This window comes from Ahaetulla prasina, chromosome 14 (assembly GCF_028640845.1).
Source record: "Ahaetulla prasina isolate Xishuangbanna chromosome 14, ASM2864084v1, whole genome shotgun sequence".
In the NCBI taxonomy this organism is placed as follows: Eukaryota; Metazoa; Chordata; class Lepidosauria; order Squamata; family Colubridae; genus Ahaetulla; species Ahaetulla prasina.
This window is the reverse complement of record NC_080552.1, coordinates 1,955,913-1,971,786: the sequence shown is the minus strand read 5'-3', so window position 1 is coordinate 1,971,786 and position 15,874 is coordinate 1,955,913. Positions and strand designations below refer to the sequence as shown.

General features: G+C 41.0%; 1 protein-coding gene across 1 annotated transcript in view; it reads left to right on the top strand.

Annotated features, from left to right (window-relative positions):
* Nucleotides 1-77: 77 nt before the first annotated feature.
* The window catches only part of PDPK1 (3-phosphoinositide dependent protein kinase 1), a 37,947-nt gene continuing 22,150 nt past the window's right edge, over nucleotides 78-15,874 (top strand). The window contains exon 1 of the mRNA XM_058157272.1: nucleotides 78-270. Coding sequence (XP_058013255.1) covers nucleotides 247-270 — 24 coding nt within the window. The 5' untranslated portion in view covers nucleotides 78-246. The remainder of the gene's footprint in view (nucleotides 271-15,874) is intronic.

Sequence of the window (15,874 nt, the reverse complement as noted above, 5' to 3'; positions counted from 1 at the left end):
GGCCCCGCGAAGGATGGCTGCGTCAATCCGGGGGGAGGGGTGGCGCGCAGAGAGTCTCGCGAGAGCGGCGGACGGGGTTCCAGCGCCTCGGGACAGCCAGTCTGGAAGCGCGCGGGGGGAAGTCCCACCTCTCCGGGCGGAAGCGGGCATTGTTGTGGCTGACGTCACTGGCGGAGGACGCGGGCGTCCCGTTGGGTCGCGCTCCTGGTGGCGGCGCGGCGGAGGCGGCGGAGGGCCGGCGGGCCCATGGCCAGCGCTGGCAGCCCCCTGGTAGGCCTCGCGGCGGCGCTGGCCGCCCCTCGCGCGCGGGAGCGAACGACGGCGCCGGCTGCCGGGTCGGTGTGGCGGCGGCAGGGCCGGCGGCTGTTCCTCAGGCCCCGCCCGGGGTGCGCGGAGCGAAGGCCCGGCCGGTGGAGGAGCTGCTTCCGCCAGGATGGGTCGGAGCGGAGCTGCGCGGTGCCCGTCGGCTCGCCTGTGTCCCGAGCGGCGGCGGCGGTCTTGGGCGCGCGGCTCTGCTTGCCTTGCCTTGCCCTGCCCCGCGGGTCTCGGCCTGCCGGCGCCCGGCGTCGGCCCCGCCTTTGGCCCTCGGCCGCCCAGCCTTGCTCGGCTCCTGCCGGGGCGACGGCGGGATCCGGTCTCGGCGCCTGGCGGGCAGGAAGGGACGGGACGGGGCCTCGGCGGCGACGCGGCAGCCGGGTCCCCTTCCGGGTCTCTCGGGAGGGTTTCGGTCCATCGGAAGAGTCGCAAGAGCGGCTGCCCTGCCCCGAGTCCAGGTGCTGGGTGGGATCAGAGGCTTTGTTGGGGCGTTTGACGGAAGGCAAGTCTCGGGTATGTAGCCTCTCTCCTTTCCAAAAAAAAAAAGCCCCTGGAAGTCCGGGAACTGGAGCCCCGAGTGGAGGGTAAAACGGTGCTTCAGAGGACGGCCGTCTGCAAGGAAGGTCAGAGGGAGCCGCAGCTCAGCCTCAGTCCAAGTGACTCTTACCAGGAGTCCGAACTAACTCTCAGAAGTTTAGAGCTGTGGCTCTTTAATGCTGCTGTGGTCACCCCTGTTCTCATTGCTGTCATTTCTTGCAAGGAATGTCTTTGGGGGAACTGGTCAGAAATCACTCCTGCTCCCCCTGCTCTTTCCCCCCACCTGTGATCATTCTGTTTTCTCTCTAGGTAAGGAAATAACACAACGGGTTGATGGCAGTCTAACTTTGTGGTGCTGAGAGGGTGCTCTGGAGTGTGGTGGGGGACTAAGGGTTGGGCCAAGTGCATGAGTAAGGAAATGTCTCTGAAATGATGACACAACCAGGTCACCAGTTCTCTACTTGATATAAATATGATCACTCCTGATTTTTCGTGAGCATTACTTCTAAGCAACTTCGTTTGGGACAGAAAGTTTTTTAAATACAGTACAGGCAGTCCTCGACTTACAACAACAATTAAGCCCAAAATTTATGTTGTTAAGTGGGACATTGAGTTTTGCCCCATTTTACGACTTTTCTTGCCACAGTTGTTACGTGAATAGCTGCAGCTGAAAAGCCAGTTATTAAGTGAATCTGGCTTTCCCATTGACTTTGCTTGTCAGAAGGTCAGAAAAGGTGATCACATGACTCTGGGACACAGCAACGGTCATCAATATGAACCTGTTGCCAAGCATCTGGATTTTGATCACATGATTATAGGCATGATGCAAAGATCATAACTGAAAAATGGTTATGTCACATTTTTCAGTGCCGTTGTAACTTCGAACGGTTATTAAGCAAACTGTTGAGGACTACCTGTACTGTAATTCTTAGGAAGCCAGAAGCCATTGTTTCTGTAGTGGTCTTCGCTTAGGCATATCTTCATGTCACTGAAGGGGTGGGGGTCCAACAAGAAAGGGTTAACTCTGCTTCCTCTGGCTAGAAAGTTTAGGGCTTAAACTTTTTGTCATTTGGTGAGGGCTAGCTCCTTAGTTGCATGCATTATCTTTAGTTGAAAAATAATTCAATCTAGGTATTCATACAATTGATAGTGCTGTAGTAGATAATAGCTTAGCATTAATTACAAAACACAAGCATTTCCTGCTGGTGACAGTTACAACTCTTAGGAAGACTTTCCAGGGGTTGGACTATTTCGAAAATCAGAACTTGTCATTTTAAGATCAAGTTTCATTTTTGGTTATCTGAAAGTTTTTGGCAAAAAAGAAATTTTATTAGAGTGTGGGGTGTACAGCACACTTGTCAGTATAGAGTAACCGAAGGCCATTTTTACAGATGCCCATGTGTTTTTCCAGTCATGTTTAATGGAAGGAAATAATTCTGACCACTTGGCTTCTGTACAAATGTCATACCAGGTAATCCCAGCTGACAGAGCTTCTTTGATTGACAGTAATTCTCCCAAATAATTGCTTAGTTTTAGCCACTGAAATGCATTCCCTGACCCATCTACTAATAGAGGAAGACATTACATATCTCTCTAGTTCATTCCATGTTCCTGTCCCCATGGATGCACTTGGTTCTTAAGCTCCTGAATATATCTAGCTTATATCAGCTATGTCGTCTTGGATGGTAAAGGATGCGACAGAAATTTAAAAGTGCCACCTTCTGTGCCTTGTGAGACTTGGAATTAACTTTAAAAATGAAATGAGGGTCTGGCGTTAACATCAACTTATTGTGGTGAGAGGCCAGACCTTCTCTTATCAATATCAATTACCGGTAAGTTATCAACACTTACTAATTTGACAACTCAATGGTGAGGTTAGCATCACTAGGAAAGCTGTTTCCAAGAGGAAGTATTGATTGGAATCTGTTTAATTCCAATGTCAGTGCATGTGAATCTGTATTAAATTTCATGAAAGGAAACAGGATGCCAGAGGGGAAATGAGAGCCATACACCTGAATGGCACACATAAGGATGCCTGAAAGAGGGACTCCATTTGTCCAGAGTGATGAAGCCCAAGTGGCCTGCCTAGACAGGCTTTCATTATCAGGCCCTCCTAGTCCAGTGTGACTTATTGAAATCCAAGAAGTTCTTGTGCTGCCATAAGATTCCTTCTTCACCAGGTTCAAACTTTCATCGTGTCAAATGCTCTGTTTTCCTTGTGCCTAGATGTCAAGATGGTCTCAACCATTGACTCTGGCTCAGCAAATTGGTTTGTGTTGAAAGGTATTATGGATGTCTTTCCTTACTTTGATTAATACTGCAAACCAGAAACATCTGGAACAGAATGGGGTGATTGCACCCTGAGAAGGTTATATTGCTTACCACTGGGGAACCAGATTGGTTTTCATTTGTTATTGCAAACAGCCTAATGAGACTTCTCATATTTCCAGTCTTCCAGAAGGTCTCTGGGTATAGAGTCTATTCCTTTAGCACATCAGATTGACAGCTGAATATACTGTTCTGTTGTTCATGTTCAGCAACTTTAAAAAGTTGTATATTGTGTGTGTGTGTGTGTGTATGTATGTATATATATGTATGTATATATATATATATTGCTGCTATAGAGATTAGGAGCTTTTCTGCAAGCCATTAAGAGGTCAGTCTTTGATCTTCTGATCTCTTTCTTGAACCCCTCAATTGCCCACTTGCCAGTGGGGTTGTGAAATACTTTTCCCCTTAACACATTCGTTTTAGAGGATGCTGGATGGCAGCTTTCAAGGCACCTTGTTCCCCTTTTTCCACTGTGTTTCTGCATGGCTTGACAGCCCATTCTTGGAGGGATTGGTCCTCTCCCCAGCAAGTGAGATCAAGCACTAAAGGAGGGGAGTATGATGGGCAGGCGCATTCTCCAGGCCTAAGCATGCTCTGATTTGCCTTAGATTAACAGCTCTTTGGACAAGACAACAATATCTGGGGTGCTGCATCGCCTGGTGGCTAAGCGACTATGAATGGACTAGCTAGATTGGCTCTAGTGGAAAACTGTTTCTCTCCCCAACCCTAAGCTATGCTGGAGAGCTAATAACTTTTAAACATGCTCAGGCAGTATCAGGCTTGTTTTCACCCCCTTGGATGAAATGCCATTTCAACGGAAGGGAAGATTGGCAGTCCGCTTGCTTACCTTGCTTCTGGAGAAAAGGAGGTGAGGAAAGCTGCTGGACTCTTGCTGTCAGTGTGAGCTTCGGTTCCAGAGGGGAAGAGGACCTGCCAGAGAACACAGATAGAGCCAAACTGCTCCTCTTCCTGCTTTCTCTTCAGCTGGAGTGCCAGTTCCTTATTGTGGGGCAGTGCTATGTAAAATGTGCTCCCTCGCTTCTGAGGAGGGGTGGGCAGGCACTCTTGTCCCACAGGTTCTCCCCCCTGCCCCAGCCACTCAACAGTGGGCGAGTTTGGTAGGAGCACAAAACCTGACCCTGCGGAGGTGAGTGGGCAAGCCCAGCTCTGCTCAGCATCTGCCTCCTGCTTTCCGGTGTTGCAGCCGGGGGAGGGGGGAGCATGTTTGTTTTGCATTCCTCAGGTTCCTTTAGGTAGGCTTGCTGCTCTAAAAAGAGACTGCTTTCCATTGCGGTTTAATCAATTCCTGGGACATTAACGTGGGAACGGTGTCTAATTCGGATGTCTAACTAGGTTTCAGCTTACTACTTTGGCACAGGATCTAAAAGGAGGAAAGGCTATTGCTATCATATTTCAGCTCATATCTGGCTAATGCACCCAGCTACTTTGATTTTTTTTGGTAAAACATAATTTCCAATCCTTTGGTCATCCTGTTGTGTTACAGAACACGATGGATTTCAGTTTAATTCAGAGGGTTCTCGTATTAACTATCCTCTTTTGATGTAGCCTAAGGGCGTATCTGCTTATCTCACCTCAAAAATGCCTGACTGCCTTTTCTTTAAGGACAGCCCACATGATGCAGCCTTTTTTTTCTTCATCTTGGCCCACTACTGAAACTGCTTTAGCATTTACCTGATTCCACATTAGAGTGGTGTTTCCCATCTTCTCCTAGGCCCAGAACGTGTGGTGCTTTGGTTGCAAATGGGAAGATGCATTCAGGGGCTGCGACCTGCACAGCGCCTCTTGGCTGTAGCATAAATACAAAGCATATTTCAATTGTCTTCCCCAAAAAGATTATATCCGGAATGAAAATTTTAACAAATTTATTCCACATTTTACTTAATCCCTTTAACCAATAACTTCTAATTACACATTTTAAGTTTGCTTTATCTAAAAACCACCTTGATCCAAATTTCTCTATATCCCTTAACTCTAAATCTCTCCAATGATTATCTTCACCTTTAAGTATTTTTACCACTATCCGGATACCATATGCACAGTAATAATTAAATAATTTGGGGATTCCTAATCCACCTTCCTTTTGATTTTGATACCACATTTTCTTCACTAATCTAGGTCTTTTCCCACCATTGCAAAATTTGTCCAATTTTTTCTGATATCCTTCAATATCTTTCTCTGTCAAATTTAACGGTAGCATCTCGAATAAAAAATTAAACTTGGGCAGCAACATCATCTTACACATTGCAATTCTACCAAACCAAGACAACTTTAACATTTTATATTTATCTATCTTCTTCTCAATTTCTTTCATCACCACATCATAATTAAGTTTTTTCAATTCTTTAACCTTGAGTGAAAGCACTATACCCAAATATTTCAATGTATTTTTAATCCTTATCCCAAATTGCTCTTGCATATTATCGCGCTCATTACCATTACTATCCATCAATAATTCTGATTTTGACCAATTTACTTTCAGACCTGTCATTTCCTCAAATGACGTAATGAAGTGATTAAAGATGAAAATATAGAAACTATTAGAGATTGGTTAAAAGTTTTAGAAAATGAAAGGAGGAACAAAGAAATAATTGAAAAATTAGGGTTAAGCTGGTTTGAAAAAATACAGATAGAAAAATGGACAAAAAAATTAAGGGAAAACTATTCGATAAATAGATGTGAAATTGAATTTGAATATTTAGTATCTCGGATTATGAAAGATGAAATTGGGCTAAAGGGACTCGTTAGCAGGGTTTATAAGATTATAAACTCTGATGAAAAACTACAAAGAGTGATGAGGACAAATTGGGAAAAAGATCTTAATATTGAAATACCAGAGTCAGATTGGAATGTGAATTGGAATAGTAGAATTATGAGAACTTTATCTATAAGGATTAAAGAGCATAATTATAAAGTTGTTTGGAAATGGTATTTGACTCCAGTAAGATTGTCACAAATGGATAAAAAAATTAGTAAAAAATGTTGGAGATGTGAGATGGAATTGGGGACTTATGAACATATGTGGTATAAATGTGATAAGGTTAAAAAGTTTTGGCAACAATTGGAGAAAATGATATTTGAAATGATGGGGAAAGTAATAATATTGAGAGTGGAAACTATATTATTGTTGGTAATTAAGGAAATAGAATTAACAAAATATGAAAAAGAATTGATTAGAATTATGATTATAATAGGTAGAATTATAATAGCTAGATATTGGAAACTAGATGTGATTTTTAGAAGAGTGGAATTCTGAAATGTGGAAATTAGTTTTAAATGATAAAATGACATGTGATATTAAAATTAGAAGTGTGTATAAAGAAGATATTTTCTGGAAGATTTGGAAACCATTTGTGGACTATGCGCTTGGAAAATTGGACACCTCGGTACCTGTACCTCGAGAACGTGGATTTTGGCAATCATGAGGACATATCCGAAGACCCAAATCTTCCTTTTTTATGTATAGCACAAGGGTGGAATAATGTATTTTTTTTTCTTTTCTTTGTTTGTAATGTTAGAAAAAAGTAATAAAAACAAACCAAAGCATATTTCAGCCTTTAGGAAAAAGAGCCTCTCTGTACAAAGTTATGCCTTTCCTTCCCATATTTTAAACTCAAGAATTGGAATAATGCAGACTCTTCTGTGTTTCCTGATCCAACCTGCAGCCTTTGGTTGCAATGCTGATAGTGGAGGTAAAGGAGTTAGACTGAGAGAGAGACAGATCAAGAGAGGGACACAAGAGCAGTGAGAAAGAAAAATAATTTGCAGTCCATCCAGGGACCGTGTGGTGCTCTGAGGGTGAGTGCAGAATTCCTGGTGAAACAGAGGTCCCCTTTCACCCTGCAATTCTGGTTCTAACAAGTCTAAGCATTTGTCAAAACTTGCTCCCGGTCCATCCCACATTAGGGAGAGCAATTGGTATATTGTGGAATCCTTTGTGCTCTCTGAGTAGGTTGTTTGCTAGCAGACATTTTGTTACCCAACTAGGTAACATTATCCTTGCTAGTTGAGTGTGAGGTTTGCTTCCTGATTATATGTAGTCACCTGCCAGTGTTGGTGATGTGGTTATTCTCCTTGGTAGTTTCTTAATTAGGGTAGGTATTCTGCTTGATTGTTTGTCTGGTGTTAATCACTGTTTGTCTGGGTGTAGACTACTGGAGAGGATATGTTCTGGCCTTTTTGTTTCCTTCTTAGTTTTTTTAATTGCCTCTTTTGAATGTTGTGTAAATATGATTTATCTCTATGTTAAGGGCTGATTTGTCTTGGCTAAGCTTCCAGGAATTCCCTAGGGTTTTTTGGATTTGGCTTGGTCTGGGATGCTCATAGTTTCCTGTTGAAAATATGGTTAAGTCTGCCCATGTGTTGCAAGCTCTATTGTAAGGTCTGTAAGCACCTTTAACACAATTCAGTCATTGCCAGAAGATTAGCATATGTGCACTGCATTTTAGGAAGGACACTGCCAAACTGGAGTGGAAAGGAAGCAAGTTGATATAAGAGCTTGAGAATAAAACTTCTGAGCAGTGACGTAGGACTTTTGCAGCAGGTGTTTTAAGTAGAGGCTGGATGGCTGTCCAAGGGGTATCAGTGGATTCCTAGACTAGGCAGGGGTCAGACTACAAGATCTCCAAGGTTGCATTTGACCAGTATCTTCATTAATTTATGTTTTGTTAATCAGGGTTTGTACCTGTAGTTCAATATTCTCAGTGTTCTGAACTTGAAGTAACCACCATGCTTTGAATCTAGAACAAAATACTCTGTTCCATGTTCAGACCAAAACTTGAGCATTCTGAGCAAATGTTATGATTGTTCTTTTATTGTGTGTTTTTTAACCACCAATAGAATAGTAGAAACTGATTGTATCCCATTGCACTTAGGTGAAAGATGATGGAAAAGAGGATGTGCACTTATTGTGGCAAATGGCTTGAGTCTGAAGGGTCATTACAGAATTTTGTTGTTCTGCTGAATGGAACTTGAACTATTGCAATTGACCAATTGGCTAACTGTGACAAGGATATATTGCTATTAGTGTTGGAGTTTTACTGGTGAATATATATAATCACTTCTAGGACTCGAAGGTTCATCTGCAGGGGCCTGCTGAGGAATTTGTTGATTTCCTGGCAGAGAAAATCACTCGGATTCATTCAGTTAGACATTGGCGTGGTTACTGGCCCAGTGGAGATGCTCAGGGTAGATCCTGGGAATGGTTCGACCCTGTTGATCCTGAAGAAATGGACAAGATCCTAGGGAATTTGAGCTCAGCCATTTTAGATCCATGTCTCCCCTGGCTGGTTAAAGCCTCCTGGTGGTTAATTGGCAGTGATAAGTGATTCTCTGGGAGAGGGCATGATGCCTCGGTCTTTATGCCTCTTCTTAAGAGGCCATCACTAGATCCCACCCAGATGGAGAACTTTAGTCCTGTCTCCAACTTTCCAGGACAGGAGGGCAGAGTTTGCTCTATTAGAGATGTGGGACCATAAAAAAGAGCCTTCTCAGTGGTTGCCACTTCCCTAGGAACATCAGTTCCCACAAGGTACGATTGTTCTCTCCCCCTACCCCTTATTGCTTTTTCCAAAGATCCTGATGTGGTTTTGTCAGTGGGCCTGGGGACCATAAGTGGAGATGGAGCTGATCAAGTAATTAATTTGATGGATTTTTAATATTGTAAGCTGCCTAGAACCACCTGTGTATAAGTAATATAAATTTACACACACAAAACACATGCTTTTTAAAGAAAAAAACCACTTCATGACAGTGAGATTAATGAAGTGACATTAATCAAATGGGACAGTTTGCCTTCCTGACTTGTGCTCTGCTGCTGGAGGGTTTTAAGAAGAGATTGGAGAACCATGTGTCTGGGATTTTTATAAGAACTCCTGCCTTGTGTGCAAGGTCCCTTCCAGCCCTAAGATTCTAACAAAAGATAATATAAACTAAACTAAACTCAGAGGGAAAAAAAGAAAAATAGAGAATGGAAAGTGCAGGAGAAAGGAAAAAGGAAAAATAAAAAAGAGAAAAGGAACATTTAAGTAGGTGACTTCTGATCTTTATCACAAGCACAAACAAGCTTAAATAATTCACGTGTAAAGTTTTATGTAATAGCTTTTCTTCCCATAATTAATCTCTTACTTATAAGCAAATCCATAAATCATTAACATTTCAGCCCTGATGTCAACAAACATCATAAAGGGTTCCCAGAGTTTCATAGAAACAGATCTTAATTTAACCTTAATCAAATAAACCAACTTTGTATTCCTTCTTGGAGGCTTTTTCTTGTCTTGATCCAGTAAATAGTTACTCTGCAGGTCATTCTCTTGACTGGTCATTTCTGTTCCCCACTTTTACTATCTGTTCTGTTTTATAAGCCACAGTTCCCCCCCCCCCAGTATTTTAGTAATTTCTTTATAGACTACTATTTCTCAATCAGATGAGGTTTGTTTCTGTTCTTTATCCTTTAGGTTTTCCAGAATATTCTGTTTTTCCATCTATCTTTTTTTTCTATATAACACTTTTTAGATGTATTTTATCCATAAAAACAGACATCATTGCTGACATTATAACTGCTAGTTTCTGTCCCAGTTCTTCAGATTTCTTCTGAAATATTTCAAATAGGGTACCATTTTGTGTCCTTTTGTTTCCATGCTGATAAACAAGCAAACCTATATTTTTCCTTCGATGCTTCAAAATTTTAGTCCCCTCAAGTTTCTGATATGACTTAAGATGAACTAAACAATTTATTTCTCATGAAAGTTTAATAATTAATAATTACTTCCAAAATTGTATAGCAAAAATCCTTTTGCTCTTATAAAGTTCTTAATTTACACCTTTCTTGGATTAAAATCTTATTTAGCTTTTCGCTATTTGATGCAAATCTTTAAATTCTTATACATAATTTTTCATTGATTCTTGAATGAAGGTAAATTCAAGTATCTATTGTCATTTTGCAGATCTCTAATAGCCTTAAGATTATCAAATAGATAATTTTTGAAAGTGATTAGAAAGTGAATTTACAAACCTAACTTTCAAGGAGCATCCTGGTGAGCTAGATGTCCCTGTTAAAGTAGAATGGTGTTTCAGATGGAGATGGCCTTTATGGTGCTCAGTGGCTGGATCCTGGATCTCTGGAGAGATTGTGAGATGGTCCACATGCACTCCAGAAAGTCCTCAGGAATTGAGGTTTTGCAATCAGTTTATGAGTTGAGGAATATCATCTAAGCTCACAGTTGTAACACAGCCTTTTATAGACAAAAAGCTTGACAAGCTATATTTCATAATTTTGTTAATAAATGAATGAACTAAGACAGTAGCGTGAGATTGGTGCATCACAACCGACCGTGATGGGTGATCATGGGTCAGCCGTGATCAGGGTTGGTGCCAAAATACAGTGGCACAACACAAAAGCTGAAATAAATCAGTGAGACCCCTGAGAGAAGAAAGGAGGACAACTGAACAGAGAGGTGATCATCACCACCAGCCACACCTCGAGATGGGAGAAAAGACCAATTTATGACAACAAAAAAGAAAGGGATCTAAAGAAGGTTGAAAGAAATAAAAATCTGCATAAATACAATTTTTTTAAAAATCAGTTAAATTTTTATTTTTTTTAAATAATTAGGTTTTTCCATTTTTAGAATTTTTAAAATCTTTAAAAGAAAAAGGGACCCAAAGACTTTAAAAAATAGTCCAATTTATTGTCTTAAATTCATTTTTTAAAAAAATAAAAATAAAAATAAAAATATTCAAGGTTTTTAAATTTTTAAAATAAAGATGGACCCCAAAGGCCACCAAATTAGACAAAATTAAGAAACCCTACTAAAAAGAATTGCCTGGGAGGAATTGAGAATTTACCATTTTTATATATTCTGTTACAATAAATGAGCCGAGTGACTTTTTTTCCTTCTATTCCTCTCTGGGTTACAACTGCATCTTGAAGGCAATCTGATTGGCCTTTGATGAGTTACCAGTATATTTAAAGTTTACTTCAACACTAGCCACAAGAGGGAGCAAAAAATTAACATTTAAATCTTATTTCAACATTAACCACAAAGACCAATTTTGAAAACCAAAGGATGCCTTGCTGAAAATACTGCTAAAAACATAACTCTTCATTAAACCAAATTTTAAAAGAAAGAAGGCACCCTGCCTTGGAACGACTCAGAGCATTTGCAAATAGCATAGTCACGAGAAAAACATAAGGTCATGGAAAGACTAATCCTGTTGTGATATGTATATATGTGTGCCATATATGTATTCATGCCTACTGAAGACCCAAATTAAAAAAAAACACACCCTGAGAACACCCCCTGCAGTCCAGCTGAGTCCAGTTCAATCCGTCCCCACTGGAGCTGAGCAATCGATGTCATCTTCTCCACCTGGAAGAAAGCATGCAGACACCTGGAGAAGGAACAGTATGACAGGGAAAACAGACAAGACTTCCCCAAAGGAAAAAAATACATGTTGGCGGTAGAAGACACACTTTTCAGAGTAAAGGACCCAGCAGTTTGTAGACTGGGCAATCTTATCTGCTTATCCCAGAAGTAAGGCTCAAAGATGTAGCTGAGAGGCTTACTAAAATAATTAAGCCCACAGATTATTATTCCTTTCTTCTCTTAAATATGAGAACGAATTATACAACAACGAGCCTGAAAATATCAAGAGACTATGAGCAGCTGAACACAAAAGCCAAAGAGCTAGGAGTACAGATGGTGTTTTCATCGGTACTTCCAATGGAAAGTCAACATCAACTGAGGGAATGGAGAATCGGCTTAAGGGATGATGCGGTTGAGAGAATTTTAGATTCCTAGACTGGTCTACATTATGTGCATGAAGGGCTTCTGGCGGGATGGGCTACACCTCACAAAAATCGGGACATGTTTGTAAAACAATGGCCCTGGCATATCCGAAGGGCTTTTATTTTAATTGAAAGGGGAAGTAGACCAGTCTTTAGGATCTAATTCCAGGCATAAACCTTAAGATAACAAATCAAACAACGAGATAAGAAATAGTGAGAAGAAAGGAAAACATGGATGAAAACATCGTAGGAAGCAAATGCAGAGTCAGTCATAAAGGATTCAGATGCCTGTACATTAATGCTCAAAAGTATGAGGAACAAACAGGATGGACAAGAAGTCCTAATACACAAGGGCAGATATAACACTCTTGTCATTACCAAAACCCTGGTGGGATGAAACCCATGACTAGAATGTACTGCTAGAAAGATTTAAATTGTTCAAAAGAAACAGACCTACTAAAAAAGGAGATGGAGTTGCCTTATGTGTAAGAAACAACTACATCTCTACAGAAATGCACAAAACCAAATATAAAAAGTTTGAATGCATTTGGGTTAATATCAAAGGAAAAAGGAATGACAGTGCCATGAACGTAGACTACAGGCAGTCCAACTAAGTAGAGGAAATAGATGAACTTTTTATGAATCAGTTAGCTAAGGTGTGCAGGAAAAACATCACAGTAGTAATGGAGGACTTTACCCAGATATCAACTGGGAGACAACTGCACCAAATGGGATATCAAACAGGTTCTTGACAAACCTAGCAGATAACTTGTCTTAAGGAGGCTAAACTATATGATGAAAGGTTAAGGGAATTAGATGTGTCTAACCTATCGAAGAGAAGGAATAGGAATAGAATAGAAAAGAATTTTTTATTGGCCAGGCGTGATTGGACACACAAGGAATTTGTCTTGGTGTATATGCTCTCAGTGTACATAAAAGAAAATATATGTTCATCAAGAATAATAAGATACAACACTTAATGATAGTCATAGGGTACAAATAAGCAATCAGGAAACAATATCAACATAAATTGTACAACCAACAAAGTTATAGTTATACAGTCATAAGTGGAAGGAGATGGGTGATGGGAATGATGAGAAGATTAATAGTGCAGACTTAGTAAATAGACAGTGTTGAGGGAATTATTTGTTTAGCAGAGTGATGGTATTTGGGAAAAAAACTGTTCTTGTGTCTAGTTGTTCTGGTGTGCAGTGCTCTATAGCGTCGTTTTGAGGATAGGAGTTGAAACAGTTTATATCCAGGATGTGAGGGATCTGTAAATATTTTCACAGCCCTCTTTTTGACTTGTGCAGTATACAGGTCCTCAATGGAAGGCAGGTTGATAGCCATTGTTTTTCCTGCAGTTCTAATTATCCTCTGAAGTCTGTGTCTGTCTTGTTGGGTTGCAGAACCAAACCAGACAGTTATGGAGGTGCAGATGACAGACTCAATAATTCCTCTGTAGAACTGGATCAGCAGCTCCTTGGGCAGTTTGAGCTTTCTGAGTTGGCGCAGAAAAAACATTCTTTGTTGTGTTTTTTGGTGATGTTTTTGATGTTAGCTGTCCATTTTAGATCTTGCGATATGGTAGAACCTAGAAATTTGAAGCTTTCTACTGTTGATACTGTGTAGTCTAGTATTAAGTTTATTCTGGGAAGCTTGTTTGTCCCCAGCACATTCTTGTTTTGAGTTTGTGTTAATTGGGCAATGTATACTTTCAGTTAAAGTGGGGCATAGATGATTTTGGATCAAACACAAATATACATATTCACCTTGATTTTATTAAGTACACAATAACTTTTTCTTGTAACTTCTAGAGAAATGTATTTGAGAAACCTCCATTCTAGCCTAGCAAAGGTCTCAACTCAATTGCAGAAAAAGAAGAGAAGTATGGTGACTTAGTTGTCAGAGCACAGCATCCCTGGGGACATTTCTAGTTGGTTATCGAGAGGTGATGAGAAAGCTCTCTCGTGCATGATCTTTTTTATTTCTGGAACCCATTCTGGTAATAGGCAATAGTTGTCTAAATGATTAAATGAACCAACTTAGTTGAAGTTGCTTGTCTTTTTCTTAAATTGCAAATGGGGGTGTATCTGTCATACCTATTTTATATGTGGCTCTGAATCAGGTAGGTTTCTTAAAATAAATTCCTAAGATCCAAGTAAATCCAGTCTGAGCCAGTTTAGAAGAAAATCCTCTCGAAACAACATGGCTGCATTTTGAGGAAGAAGATGTCATTGAGAGCAGACTAAACCAGATTTTGCCAGGCAAAAATGGAAAGCAAGGCTTCAATTAACTATCTCGTTGTGGGAAGCTGCCTGTGGTAGAACAGAGTCCTTTGGGCAAAGGTGGTCGAACTCTCAGCAACTGTCTGGGCAGGCAGAAAGCCCCGTCCCTGGACAGGCTATTTGGAGCTATTATAAATAGCTATCGGCATGTTGCCTTGTGGGCAGGGTCTCCTCCCTCCATGCATGAAAGAGGCAGATCTCTAATTGGAGCATTTGAGAAACTGTTCTTGCCTTCCTCCCCAGTCTTTGGTTAATTGCTTTCCTGTATTGGGTTCCCAGAGGTTTTTCTCCTGCTTTTGGGCTCCAGGGCCTGTGTATGCAGCCAGGTGCACTAGGGTCACCTTTATATCTTGGTCTATGCAGACATCTCTGTGACTCTTCTGGCTCACACACTTTGTGAATGAGCTGGCCTACACTGCAGGGCTGAACCCAAGCTCTATTTCAAGTGTGATTCCACTGCAGTGAGGACAGGGAAGAAAGCAGCTACGCATGGAGGCGGTGAGACTTGCCAGATTGCCCTTCTCCTGGAAAATCCAAGACATGTCAAATTCTGAAGTCTCCTGTGGGCTGAGGTCAATAGTGTGTTTTAGCTGCGGCTTTCTGCTTGTCTATGAAGTGCTGCAGATTTTGCAGGATAATGAGGGTTGTGGGCTGTTTTTACGGTTTCCAGGCTCTCTGGATTTGTCTTGGCAGGAAAGGCCATCCGTTTGCTGAAATATAGTAAATAATTCTGAGAGGTGACGCAAAAGCCCAGAAAAGAAGATGATCAGAAAAAGATATGGCAATTTGACAGAAGAATTAAGAGAAAGTATTTTAAAAATAAAGCAATTATTGCATATGTATGTACGGTATATATGTACAGTGGTACCTTGGGACTCAACTGCTTTGAAACTCCTCAAATTTGGTACACAATAATTTTGACACAAAAATTTTGCCCCGGTATTCATCGTTTGTTTGGTACTCAACGCAGAAGCTAAAACTTGTCACTGTCGACTGCCTTCTGACTCACTACATTATTTTTTATGGGGAAAAATTCATCACAACTCCAGGAACCAATTAACAATGAGTACCAAGCTACCACCATGTGTGTGTGTGCGCGCACACAGGATAACAGAGTTGTAAGGGACCTTGGAGGTTTTCTAGTCCACCCCCTGCTCAGGCAGGAAACCATTTCAGACAAATGTTTGTCCAATCTCTTCTTAAAAACTTCCAGCGATGGAGCATCCACAACTTCTGGAGGGAAGCACTTCCTTTGGTTAATTGTTCTGTCATGAAATTTCTCCTTAGTTCCAGGTTGCTTCTCTCCTTGGTTAGTTTCCATCCATTGTTTTTTGACTTGCTTTCAGGTGGTTTGGAAAATAGGTTGACTCTCTCTTCTTAATGTCTATGTATGTCTAGGTGTATGTGTATTTATGTATGTATATACAATATTAAGTAGAGAGTAATATCTTTCAGGTTTAGTGCAACACTTAGTACGGTACTAGTCGACTACTTAGTACTAGTCAAGTACTACTCTGCCAGGATCCAAATCAGAACCAAACCCAAGATGGAACGAAGATCGAATTTGCCCCTCTTGCTGCTCATGGGCAGCTAAAAG